Source organism: Chinchilla lanigera, unplaced genomic scaffold (assembly GCF_000276665.1).
Source record: "Chinchilla lanigera isolate Chin_1 unplaced genomic scaffold, ChiLan1.0 scaffold00028, whole genome shotgun sequence".
In the NCBI taxonomy this organism is placed as follows: Eukaryota; Metazoa; Chordata; class Mammalia; order Rodentia; family Chinchillidae; genus Chinchilla; species Chinchilla lanigera.
Window position 1 is genome coordinate 17362916 of NW_004955429.1, and position 12805 is coordinate 17375720.

Sequence of the window (12805 nt, forward strand, 5' to 3'; positions counted from 1 at the left end):
CTGTGCCACTGAGCTAAATTCCCAGCCCCTTCTGTCCTTACCTTCTGCTAACTTTACTCCTCAGTATCTTATTCTGGATGCTCTGTGAGTACAGTTGGTTTGCTTTCTAGCTGCCTGCCACTGGTAGACAGAGAGGTGATCGTCCCATAACCTTGTTAACACTCATCAGTTAGCGTAGTTGTTTTGTCTTCAGACCTGTTCTTTGCACACACAGATGGCTTTACTGCTTATTTCTGACCTTTGCGTTTCTTTCTCCGGCCTTTCTGCGGCGGCTCAGGGCTCCAGCACTGCGCTGTTCAGAGTCCTGTTGTCCTGTCTCAGGAGGGTTCAGCAGCTCGCTGTTCACTGTGACATCGGCTGTGCACACTTATATTTATACCCTGCATCAGATTAAGGAAGTTCCCTCCGACTCTGAGGCTGCTGAGACTTTTCAATCACGATTGAATGTTGAATTTTGTCAAATATTGGTTAATAATATTCTTTAGTTATTACGGGCTGATCAGGTCCAAAGTCTCCCGAACAGTGAAGGGTAAATAAAAAGAGGCAACTGGGGTGATTTCAGGGCTCCAGGAAGATCAAAGTCTTCTCACAGAATTTGAGATTCTCTCAGGGCTAAGACCCCACCTTCTCTGGGTGGCTCGTATTTATTATCAGAAGGAAGAGGAGTACTCAAGAAGGGCAGAACCACTCAAGGACTTCTCTAAGTAAGGTATTAAGTTAATCCACCCAGAAGTGAGATGCCTGAGGCTATAGTCTTTATCTAATTGAGATGGATCTAGGTGTCTTTGGCTGTGATATTGTCATGTCCTTTGAAGCTTTCTGGCTTCATCCGCCATTACAGTCCTCAGTAGGGATTAGTGAGTCACAGAGGTTCACTTACTATGAGTCCACCGCCCATCTCCAGACAAGGACCCTAGGATTTGGACAGACTCACAAGTAAACATGGAAAGTTAATTGGTTAATTTAAGTCCTACTCAGAGCTGCTCTGTGGTCTCCATCAAATACTTTTTTTCTGATCTTTGCATCTTTGAAAATGGTTTCAGAATTTTTTTACTCTACTCCCCTTTCCTCTCACCTTGCAGCTATCCTAGCATGCTTAGTACCTATATCTCTTTATCCCATGTCTTACAAAACACTGCAAGAACCCATGTTCTTCATTTACACATGAGCACGTGTAATAACTTTTCTTCATGGATTAGAATCTTCCTTTTGCCACCGAGCGCTGTTTCAAGCTCCCTCTGCATTCTCGGAGTGCATCTTGTCAGCACGGGCTGCTCACTGCGCGGGGGCTGGCGCTGCCCGAGGAGGCCTTTACGTCAGGGCTGAGGAGTGAGTGTGGTCTCAGAAGAAACTAAGGAAAGTGAGTCCCTGGGGAATTGACTCAGCAGAAAGGATGTTAGAAGCTGGCCAAAAGCCCCAAATCTGGCTCCTTTCTTTCTAGCTGTGTGATCTTGGGGCATTGCCTTCTCTGAAGGCTATACTTTCTTGCTTGTGGATTGAACAAAATAACAAAGGTGCAGATACCTGGCCCTAAAACATCAGGTTTCAAACCAGGACTGGTGGTGCACACCTGTAACCCGTGGGAGGCTGAGGAAGGAGGATCCCAAGTTTAAGTCCAGCCTGGGCAACCACAACTTAGTCTCAAAAAATAAAAAAAAATGAGCTGGGGGGCTGGGGATTTAGCTCAGTGGCAAAAGCGCCTGCCTGGCAAGTGCAAGGTCGTGAGTTCGGTTCCCGGTACCGGAGAAAAACCAAAAAAAACAAACAAACAAACAAAAAAAAAATGACCTGGGCATGCAGCCCAGTAGAAAGGTCCTGAGTTCAATCCCTAGTACTGGCGGGACGAGGGTGGGGGTTCCCTCCTTCTGAGGGCTGGTCCTGGTGGGAGCTGGGTGACAAAAACATGACCAGTGCTGTCTGTGTGCAGGCTATGCTTTGTTGTTTTTTTTTTTTTTTTTTTTGGTTTTTCTCCGGTACCGGGAACCGAACTCACGACCTTGCGCTTGCCAGGCAGGCGCTTTTGCCACTGAGCTAAATCCCCAGCCCCTTGCAGGTTATGCTTGACGCTAGCATCCCTCTGCCCCACAGGACAAAGTGGCCACAGAGAGCATCCCTCTGCTGGGCTTTACCATCGCTCCAGGGAGGGAGGAGGGCAGCGGCGACCCTGGTCCTGTCTTCCACCTTTACCACAAGAAAACCCTTTTCTACAGCTTCAAGGCAGAGGACACTAGCACTGCCCAGAGGTATGGAAATTCAAGGCCTGTGTGTTTGTGTGTGTGTGTGTGTGTGTGTGTGTGTGTGTGTGTGTGCGCGCGCGCGCGCGCGTGCGCGCCCCCCAGAACAGCACTGCCGGCCACTGCCACCAGGTCCCCAGGGCCACAGGGTTTCCCCAGTTGGGCTCTTGTCTAGATTCTTGATTCCTAAATGAAGACAGCAGGACACCTAAAGTAGCTGCAAGAGCAAAGATTTGTTTAAAAGAGAAAACAAAAGACCTTCCCCACAGGGCAGGTGCAGGCCAGAGCAAGGCTCACGGCCCTTTGGTGCCGTGCTGAAGCCTGGGGGTTTGGAGTAGGGTCGAGGGGCTGGTCTGGGGCAGGGTTCCCGCCAGGGAGCGGGGGCGTGGCTCGGCCACCTGGAGGGCAGAGGAGCTCTTGATCTCTGTGGCCCTTGGAAGGACTGTCAAGGTGCAAACACCCACGGGGTCAAAGCTGCAGTCAGGGACATGGTGATTAGGGTTGGGGTTGATCAGGGCCACTGAGGTCCGCTGGGCACAAGGAGCTGCTTGCAGCCTTCCCATTGTGTGTAGACCTGGACACCCTCAGAGAGTGGCTCCAGCCCAGAGCAGGCTGTGAGGGCTGCATCCCATCTCTCTGGGCTTGTCCTCGGCCACTTCCTGCCTCAGCGTCACAAGGGCAGAGTGATTGTCCCAGTTCATCCACGCAGGTGGGCACTGGCCCAGTCTCAGTTCACACTGTGTCCTGTGCCTCTGCTCAACAAGGACAGCGTGTGTGGGAAACAGCCGTGAACACAAAACACGGCACCATCAGCCCTGTGACCTGAGCTCCTGGCACAGCTGTGACCCTGATTCTCTGTCCCCAGGTGGATGGAGGCCATGGAGGATGCCAGCGTATTATAGCATTGCCCAGCATGGGACTGGAACAAGCTCACGTGGGACAGGTGACCCTACCGGGAGCCACACAACTCAGCCCACGCGGAACTGGCCGGGGACCACAGAGGATCCCCAAACCTGGCCTCTATCGTCATGTTTCCCAGCCTGCCGTGATTCCCTTTCCCAGCAGTGAGCTACATGGAGTGACGTCAAGACGTGGAAAGCAGTAGAAATGTAGGTGCACAGCGGAAACAGCTTTCCCAGTCTGTCCTCGCAGGAGATTCATCGCCTTTCATGGCATCCACTGGGCCTCAGGGGAGATGAACGGTGGCGGTGACAGCTCCTGTCCTCCCAAGCACTTTATCGTCCTGCTGAGCGGCAGCCTTCAGTTCCAGGTTCCCCAAGGCTTTACTGCGTCCCGTGGACACCAGGCCACCCAGGCCACTGTCCTCCACACAGCGATGATGAGGCAGGAGGGTCCTTCCTCTGGCCGAGCATGCGGCAACGTCCTTACCAGGGTGGGACTCCGCCATCCCTCCACGGTGTTCTCCACACCCCCCAGGTCTCCAGTGACCTTCAGAAGACGACATCAGCTCTAATTTATTGTGTGCCTTCCTGCGCCTGCCACTCCTGCTGGCAATGCGTGTCCGGACCCGCCCTCCCCCAGACACAACGGTGGCTATCTCCCAAAAGAAAAGGGAGAGAAAATTGGAGCTCAGAAGGTGAACAGTAGTGGCTGGAAGAGAAGACGCTGTGCCCTGGGGCTGTGATGTTGCTGTGGGTCCTGAGGGCACAGGCTGGAGGGCCACGTCCCTGGTGGGGAGCGTTCCTGGCCCCGGCAGGAGTGTGGCCGCCGCCGGGCTCTCACTGCAGACACTGTAAAGAACCACTATCTGAGGACTAGGTATTTACATTCAGTATTTCCAGGGAAACTTTTTTTTCTAGTTTTCAGTTCTTTTAAAAGGTTTACATTAAACACGTCCAGGGCGCAGACAGATCTTTTGTTAATCCTGAGGGCTCAGTCCTGGCGGAATCGGCTCCTCACACCCAGCCAGCGCCCGTCTGCGGCTTCGTCTCCTGCGGTTTTAGCTACCCAGGGTCTACTGTGGTCTGAAGTTAAGTGGAAAATTCCACAAATAAACAACTCATATGTTTTAAACTCACTAGGTAGCCCAAGCTGGCCTTGAACTCTTGGGTGATCCTCGCTGCTTAGCCTCCTGAGTGCTGGGATTATAGGTGTGCACCACCATTATTTTGTGATAATTGCCCTATTTTATAATTGTTGCTACTAATCTCTTACTGAGCCTAATTTATAAATTAAACTTGTATGTATAGGGAAAACCCAGTCTGTACAGGGCTCCATGCTGTTCACAGCTTTAGGCATAGCCTGGGGGGTCCTGGGATGTGTCCCCAGGATAAGGGGGCTGCTGTGAGATGCCAGGAATGTCCACCCCGTCCCTCATCAGCACCTAGCTCCAGATGCAGTCTTTACTGCAGGTTTTTGTGGAAGGGAGCGGCACTGGGGACAGAACCCAGGGCCTCTCTGGTGCGTCAGGTGGGTACTCTGCCCCAGCCGCACCCCAGCCTCCTTCGACCTCCTGACACCTGTTTCCGACACCTTGCAAAGAGGGAATGTGTCCACTGTCACAAACACCTGCTCCCAATGGACTTACTGATGGCCCCTACAGGGAATCTTCTGGGCCATGGCGACCATCCCTGGTGCCCAGTGTGAGGCCAGCCTCTAGGGGATGCCTGCTTCTCAGTCACACACATCCACATCCCTTCTGTTCTTATAACCTTCCTAGAGTGGCAGGGAGAGGCTCCTGCCCTGGTCTGAGGCACAGCCATCTGCAGGGTGCCCTGAAGGAGTGGTACTGACCCCCTCCCAGGCATGAGCAGCCTGTAGCATCCCACAGCAAAAGAGGCTCCGTCCTCTAACCCCTCCTCCTGAGGTGAGGCAGGAGGAGGCAGGCTGAATATGCAGCTGTGGTCCCAAACCCGTGGCCCCTGGGAAGGCATGGTGTCCTCACAGCAAGGGCCCTGCTCTGAGCATACAGGAGGACAGGACCTTCCTCCTCATCCTGGGAAACAGCTCTGCAGGCCGAAGCCCTCTGTGCATAGTCTCTTTCCTCTCGTGGTGTTTTTTGAGACGAGTTCTTACTATGTAGCCCAGGCTGGCCTCAAACTCACTAGGATCCTCCTGCCTCAACCTCCTGAGTGTCACCACACCTGACTCCAACCTTTCACTTGCCAACAGTATCAACGTTGCCACTGAACACAGAGGCCCAGTGGGCACCAAGGCCCCTGAGGCTGCGCCAGGACCAGGCCTGGCTGTGGTGTTTCCCGCTGCAGAACAGACACCGTGTTGGTGGGCATTCTCAGCGATTCAGCTGCGCCTGTGGGCTCTGTGACTGTGGAAACCTGAGCTCCCACACAGGCCTAGTTGATACGGGGGACAGATGTGCCCAGGCCAACACCTCCATTCGCAGGAAATAATCAGGAAATCAGCTCAACACCGGGAAGTCTGAGGCAGGGTGGGCTCAGCTGAGGAATAGACCCTTGGGGCCTTTCTGACCTGCTGCCTCCAGGGTGGGCTCTAGGAGGCCACACTTGGCCACTACTGTCCCTGCGTAGCCATCAGGAAGGATGGCAGCAGCTGCACAGGCCCGTGCCCTCTCGTGAGCCGGCTGCAGTAGGGGCCCCGGGTCCGGGAGCTGGAGCCTGACCCCCAGGGCTGTGCTATCAGCATGTGGTGGCAACTTCAGGGTCACTGAGGTCTCCTGGAGGGGACTGTGGGGCCTGGCCCTTGCTTACTCTCACTTCCTACCAAGTGCGGGGAATAGTCTGCTCCAGTGCCATTGGGCTGGGCCCCCCGGCTATGGGACCAGAACCTCCAAGGGGAGCAAGCCTTTCTCTTTATATTAGTGCTTTATTGCATTTCTTTACAGTAATGGACAGCTAAGCTGGTCCACAGAGCTGGTGGCTCAGCTGCTCTACCCCCCCAATACCAGCGTCTACCCCCCCAATACCAGAACTTCTGGAAAACGACTGCATTTTGGGCCAGTGAGGTGCCAGGGCTGTGCCTTGCCAGGGAGCTGGGATGATCTGTGACAGAATACTTCAGGGCAATGATTTGGCCATCTACCTTACAGACAAGGTGAGATTGAAAACTACAGGGAATGTTGAAATTCCAAAACTTTTATTACAATAAAAGACACATTGCTATGAACCCCCTCAAAACCCTCCCCTCGCTGTGAACATATTTACCCCGTGGTTCTTACCACGTTCTGAAGCAACTTTCCCCGAGTGTCTTTGGCTATGCTGTCCTGGCTGCCTTGATGTCCCAGATTGATTAGAGTGTTTCCCTTTTGACTTTGGGAAAAATCAGGAGTTGAACAGTGCCAGACTCAGTGACTAAGGTGAGGACAGCATCATGTTTTTAACAACCTACCTCATTGTTGGACGGCACTCAGCAGCGGCATTTACCACTTTTTTGTTTGTTTGTTTGTTTTGGTTTGGTTTGTTTTTTTTCCGGTACCGGGAATTGAACTCTGACCTTGGGCTTGCCAGGCAGGCGCTATGCTGCTGAGCTAAATCCCCAGCCCCCATTTACCACATTTTTGATCACCTCTTAGAAACACTCACAGAAGAGGACTTCCAGAACTGCTGCAGAAAGTGGCAAGAATGATGGGATAAGTCTACCGGAAGAAAGGGGAAATGTTTTGAGCAGGATCAATGACAATGTATCTCTGCTATAATAATTTTTAAGCAGCTATGACTTTTAAACATCACTGTATTTTTCAATCACCTCGTATTTATGAAGTGTTATAGGAAGTGGAGTGAGAAGGCTGACTTGATACTATTTAAGTTCCTAATCAAACACCATTGTTAAGTCAAGCCGAACAGCACCCACTCTGATTTTCAGGAAAGCCTTTCTATGGCCAGCAGCAAGGATGCCCTAAGCGCCCGCACCTCGGTTTTCACCAAGTTCTCCCCAGAGACCTGCTGAGGTGAGTTCTACTGTTCTCCCCATTCTGCAGATAAGGGGTCAGAAACATCAGGACACTTCCTTGGTGTCACTCAGCAGCCACTGGCACTGCCAGGCCCAGCAAAGAGCAAAGCCCACCCCGTGGTCTTCTTGGTACACCAGAGTGGAGGCTGCGACAATTTCCAACTACCTGCAGTGTGAATTCCCTCCTGAACCAAATCTCTGGACAGTCTCTTCAAGGACTGGGGATGCAGCTCAGTGGTACAAAGTTCACTTAGCATGCATAATGCTCTGGGTTCCATCTGTAACACCAAGGTTAAATAAGATGGGTGTTTCTGTTTTGAGACATGGTCTATGTATTTGAGGCTGGCCTTGAACTCACCATGATCCTATTGCCTCAGCCTCCTGAATGCTGGGTTCCAACACTGAATAAACAGGCAAACTTAACCTACCAGTGGCACAGGAAGAAAAGGCTGCTGTCTACTCAATTAAGGTGACCAGTTCAGGGTTTCAGCCAGGAGTCCTGGGGGTTTTGTTTGAGCCAGGGCCTCACCATTGAAGCCCAGGCTGGCCTTCAGCTCTTGGTGTTCCTCTTGCCTCAACCTCCCAATTGCTGGGATTATAGGTGTGCACCACTACCTGGTATCCCGAGGGCTTTTTTATTAGGACTAGTTTGCAGTACATAATGACTACACTGTTATAGGGAACTGGTACATACACATTTTTCTTCCTCTCCTCTCCCTCCATCTCTTGCTCCCTTTCCCTTTTGCAAAAGATCTCTCCATTTCCTATTACCTTTGTTTTGCTCTTTATTCATACTTAGGGTTTCTCATATAAGAAACCACATGATGTTTAAGTTTGTGTCTGGTTTATTTCACTTAGCATTATGGTCTCAATGTGCATCCATTTTTCAACAGATGACTACAGTTCATCCTTCCTTATGGCTGAGTAGTATTCCACTGCGTAAATATCCTACTTGCTTTACCCACTCCTCTGCTGATGGACATACATATAAGTCACTTCCAAGTCCCACCTATTACAAACTGTTTCTGCTACAAACACGGCTGTGCATGGATCACAGTAATACCATGTTTTTAACTCTTCTGAGTAAATGCCTAAAGGGGAATCTGGCTTAAATGGACTTTCTACTTCTAGTTTGTTTTTCGAGACAGGGTCTCACTATGTAGTTCAGGCTGGCCCTGAACTATGTAGCCCAGGCTGGCCTCAAACTGGTGGCAATCCTCCTGCCTCAGCCTCCTGAGTCCTGAGCTTACAGGTGTGTGCCACCATGCCCAGCTTTACTGCTAACTTTTTGAAGATTTTCCACACTGATCTCCACAGTGGCTGAGCTAGTTTACACTCCCACCAATACAGAAGGGTTTCTTCTCAATGCCTCACCAGCACTTATTACTTGGTTTCTGGATGCAGCCACTCTTCCTAGGGAAGGATGGAATCTCAGGAGAGCTGAGCTAGACCTGCTCCTTTCCATGAGACCACAATGACCCCAAGCAATCATGATGGTTACAGGGCCTAGGTTTCTCCAAACCAGCCCAGCCACACCACCTCCTAGCAGAAGGGTTATTTTCTGGTATCTTGGAAATGGACGCTGGTGACTGAAACTCCCACACTTGCCTGACTATGAATGTGCAGAAGGAACTGGATCGCCTAGCTGATGAGACTCCATGCACGAGTCAGGCAGCACCATGCGATGCACTGACACTCCAGTGAGTTGGGGCAGCACAGGCTTGTGAAGGAGACTGTCTCCTGAAGCTGCAAAGGTCCAGGCACCCCTTGGAGGTGAGGAGGGGCCAAGAGTCAGGCACAAGGCCGTGGGGATGGAAAGGGGTCCTGGACGCTGTAATGCCCGGCGTGGCCCAGCCCTAAGAACTAGATGCTGGCTACAGAGGGACGGAGCAGAGCAGGCCCACTTGGGGACAAGGGGTCACAGAGAAGTGACTGTGCCCCAGCAGCTGGGCAGATGGGGCTGGGAAGTAGGGGTGTCTGTGGTGACAGAGACCAGGAGTGTAGTAGCGAGGACACCCAGGACTGCCATCAAGTAGAAGAGACCGGAGGGCCAGGTCACTTAGGGCCACTCAACTCAGCCCCTCCAGAGCATAGTGTTCATTTCCTCAAGCCAGACCTGGGTGATGGCCTCCTAAGCAGAAACAGAAGTGACTTGGGAGAACCAATGGGTATCATAAAAATGCCCCTTTGCTTTCTTGTGACACTCTTGGAAGGCACCTGCCACCCTGTGACAAAGCCCAGGCCACACCACATTCCTGCTGGAGTCTTTGGCCCAGTCTTTCAGGTGACCCCAGCTCAAGGTCCACTGTGGCTGCAAATAGTGACTGTTTTTAGGCCACTGAGTTAGGGTAAGTTAGTGACACAGAGCCCTCCCCAACTCACTGAGGACAGCAGGCAAATTAAAAAGATGCAACCCAAAGAATAAAGGCAGCTCAGAAAATCTCAGCCGTTTTGGAAGACAGCACTGCAGCAGGACATGGGCTCGGAGAAAAGGTGCAGAGTCTGAGACCTAAGCTTCGTCCACCTGCGCAGGAAGCGGGGCTGCTCTTTGGACTGGGGTGCAGGGGGACAGCTCAGCACAGCACACACTCACAGGGGGCTCTCCTCCCTGCTAGGCATCCAGAGGTGACACAACACAGAAAGCAACTGTTCTCTGGGACAACCACTCAAACCAGGACTGGGAGCTGGTGGTTTTTCTGAGACCATCGCCTGACTACCTCTCATATTCTCAGGACCTGGCCTCCCATAAGGAGCAAGAGCTGCTGCTCTAACAACTGGGTCCAGTGTGGAAGAACCAGTGGTCAAGTCTCATAACAACAATCAAGGGGCCTGGGACACTTTTCCTGCGTCCTTGTGTTCCATGGCACATCAACTTTCCTTCCTCCTAAAGAACGAGGGCCATGGATGTGGGATTCAGCCTCCTGACTAACCTGGTGAACCAGAGCCAGAGGCCAAGTGTGACATGAGCAAGAGGTGGGCAGCGAAGAGTCCTTGAGGGCAGAAACTGCTGTTGAGAAATGCGAGCTAGGGAGCCTCAGAGAAGTCGCCCTCTCTGGTTAAGCCTTCACCTCTTCAGTTGCAGAAACAGGGGTAAGAGCATCCACTCCCAGCGATTCTGGTGAGATTCTGCAGAGTAACACGTGAGGAGGGCCTAGCTTGGCACTCAGTAACCAACACGGTGCCGACACCAGAGGCTTTCAAGTTTATTTCACAGACATGTCATGATGATATTATATATATGATTATACAAAGCAGAAGCTACCACAGAGAAACTGATACAAAGTCATGCTAGGTACTTGTGAAGGTGATTACGTGCTCCGTCTGAGAATACAAAACGCAGCAGCAACTGCTCTGAGTTACAGCAGAGGGAAACCCCAAGAGTTGTAGTGCTGGGGCTCAAACCCAGGGCCTGCACATCCTACGCAAGTGCTGCTGCTGAGCCACAGTCCCCACCTCAACAGTAACAGGACTCTTCCTAGTGAAGTCTTTGGGCCGGGACCATGGCTTAGTGGTAGAGCACTTGCTTAGCATGAGCATGGCCCTTGGTGCCCCCCTCCCCACCTCCGTACCTCTCTTCCCTCCTTCAAGACACTAATTGGGAAAGTTTAGTGCATCTGCCACTATTGTTTAATCAAAATTTGATTTCTATTGAATCAGCCCTTCAACATTTTCTATTGAATCAGCAACACATGTAAAATAATCTTGGATGGCAAAAAAGCATATCCGCACTGTGTGGTGTACAAAACCAAAACCATGTGATCCAGTTCCTGATGGCAGCTCCCAGACAGGTCAGTGCTTGCCTAAAAGGCAGCCTGCAAAGTGCCATGAAAGCCACTCGGGCACAGGAGCAGGTGTGAGTGGCTAGAAATCCCAGGCCTGCACTCTAGCTCAGGGAAGACATTGAACCCTACTGCCCCAAGTTCCTCTGCAAACACCAGGAGGATGTATTTGTGGCTGTCAGGCACTGCTGCAGAGAGGCGCTCATCCACTACAGAGATAGTGGGGGCCCATGAGGACAAAGCAGAGCTCCCACCGGGGGCTCCCTCTACACTGCAAGCAAAGGCAGGTTCTGCTAGATTCTTTGTCATTCCAGACAGCACTGTCCCTGGGGATCACCATCTCCTAATGTGGCCAGAGCTCAAAAAAACACCAATTTAAAATGCACTGCAACAGCTGAAGCCACAGGAGTTGTTCTGTTTCATTCCGTTGTTCATATGTGCAGACGGCATTCAGGCCTGGGGACCGCTGGACCTCCCATCAGAGCCTGGGTGGCGCTCACCCTGCCTGCAGCTGCTTGGAGCCCTGGGACCTATAGGTCCAAACCACACCCCAAAAGAGCCCATGCTTTTAATGGCCAGTAAAGCAAGGGTGAAAGCTCCGCAAATGCACCTGCAGATGCTGAGTAACAGAAACCTAGAAAAGAAAGTACGGCTGGCACCAATGAGCAGTATGCCTTGTGTGACTGTCAATCCTGTCACCGGTTTCGAAGCCACTGGATCGCAAGTTCTTAGCAAGAGCTTGTCTCAAAATTTTAAAAAAGGGGCTGAGGATTTAGCTCAGCGGCACAGCGCCTGCCTGGCAAGCACAAGGTTGTGAGTTCGATTCCCGATACTGGAAAATAAATAAATAAATAAATAAATAAAATTAAAAATTAAAAAAAAAATTTAAAAAGGGCTGAGGATGTGGCTTACCTGTTACCATCTGGGTCGCAGATCCTGCGCCTCAGAAAAATGAAATTTAAGAGTCTTCATTCACAGAAAACTCTAATTATCCTCGCTGACGTTTAGTAGTTTTTAAAAATCTAGTACAATTTTTAATATTTCTGCCATAACCTTACTGCTGTGAATTTTTACACATTCTATAAGCATTATTTGGCATTAAAAACTGAACTTTTGAAAAGATACACAGCAAAGCAACCGAATTCGCCCTGGAGACCCTGTCACTGAGGCCGCACCTGGCCTTCTGCCCCACCTCACTCTCGCCCTCCAGCCCCTCCGGCGGCTTTCCGCTTGGCGGGGCCCCTGGCAGGGCAGGGAACCGGTGCAGAGAACACAGGCTAATACTCAAAGCGTACTGAGCATTTACTCCGCACAACCCAGGAAAGTGCAAGAAGAAAGCCCTGGGAACGAACATTCCCGACCGGCCATACAACCATGTCTCACCGCGCCCCTTACCCGCTAGATACGGACACCGGCGCCGCACCTGGGAAATGGAGACCCCCTAATCCTCGATCCCCCACACCACGCAATTCTGTGCCCGAAGAGCGAGACCCCCGATTCCCATCGCCGATCCCTCACACCCTGCGCTGGAAGACCCTGACTCCAGCTCTCCCGCCCCTAGGGGGACCCCTAGCCGCCCACGAGCCGAGGGGTGGACCCCGACTACCCCCCCCCGGGAGATCTTCCACCAGGAGAGGGACCTCGACCCGCAGCCCCCAGGAGGGGACCCGACCCCCGATACCCCCCCAGGTGGGGACCCTGATCCCGCGACCCGGAAGAGACCCCGAACCCGGGCCCCACACCCAGCAGGGGATCCCGACCCGGACCCCGCGCCTGAGGTGGGACCCGCAGTCCGCTCCCCGCCGCGAGGACGGAACCGACCCGACTAGCGCCCGCTCTCACAGGCCCGCCCGGCGGCCGCAGACCGGGAGGAGCGACGCGGCGTCCGCGCGCGCGCAGCCAATC

The 12805-nt window shown here is 52.3% G+C and overlaps 2 protein-coding genes across 2 annotated transcripts in view; both read left to right on the forward strand.

The window, feature by feature from the left end:
• The window catches only part of Fgd5 (FYVE, RhoGEF and PH domain containing 5), a 70243-nt gene extending 65793 nt beyond the window's left edge, over positions 1-4450 (forward strand). The window contains exons 21-22 of the mRNA XM_013515358.1: positions 2089-2243; positions 3100-4450. Coding sequence (XP_013370812.1) covers positions 2089-2243; positions 3100-3136 — 192 coding nt within the window. The 3' untranslated portion in view covers positions 3137-4450. The remainder of the gene's footprint in view (positions 1-2088; positions 2244-3099) is intronic.
• A 7293-nt stretch (positions 4451-11743) lies between these two features.
• On the forward strand, positions 11744-12805 carry LOC106148805 (proline-rich protein 2-like; the record flags this gene model as incomplete). Its single annotated transcript, XM_013515389.1, is given in 1 exon segment — positions 11744-12805. A coding segment is annotated over 1 exon segment (531 nt), but the record flags the coding sequence as incomplete, so codon positions are not given.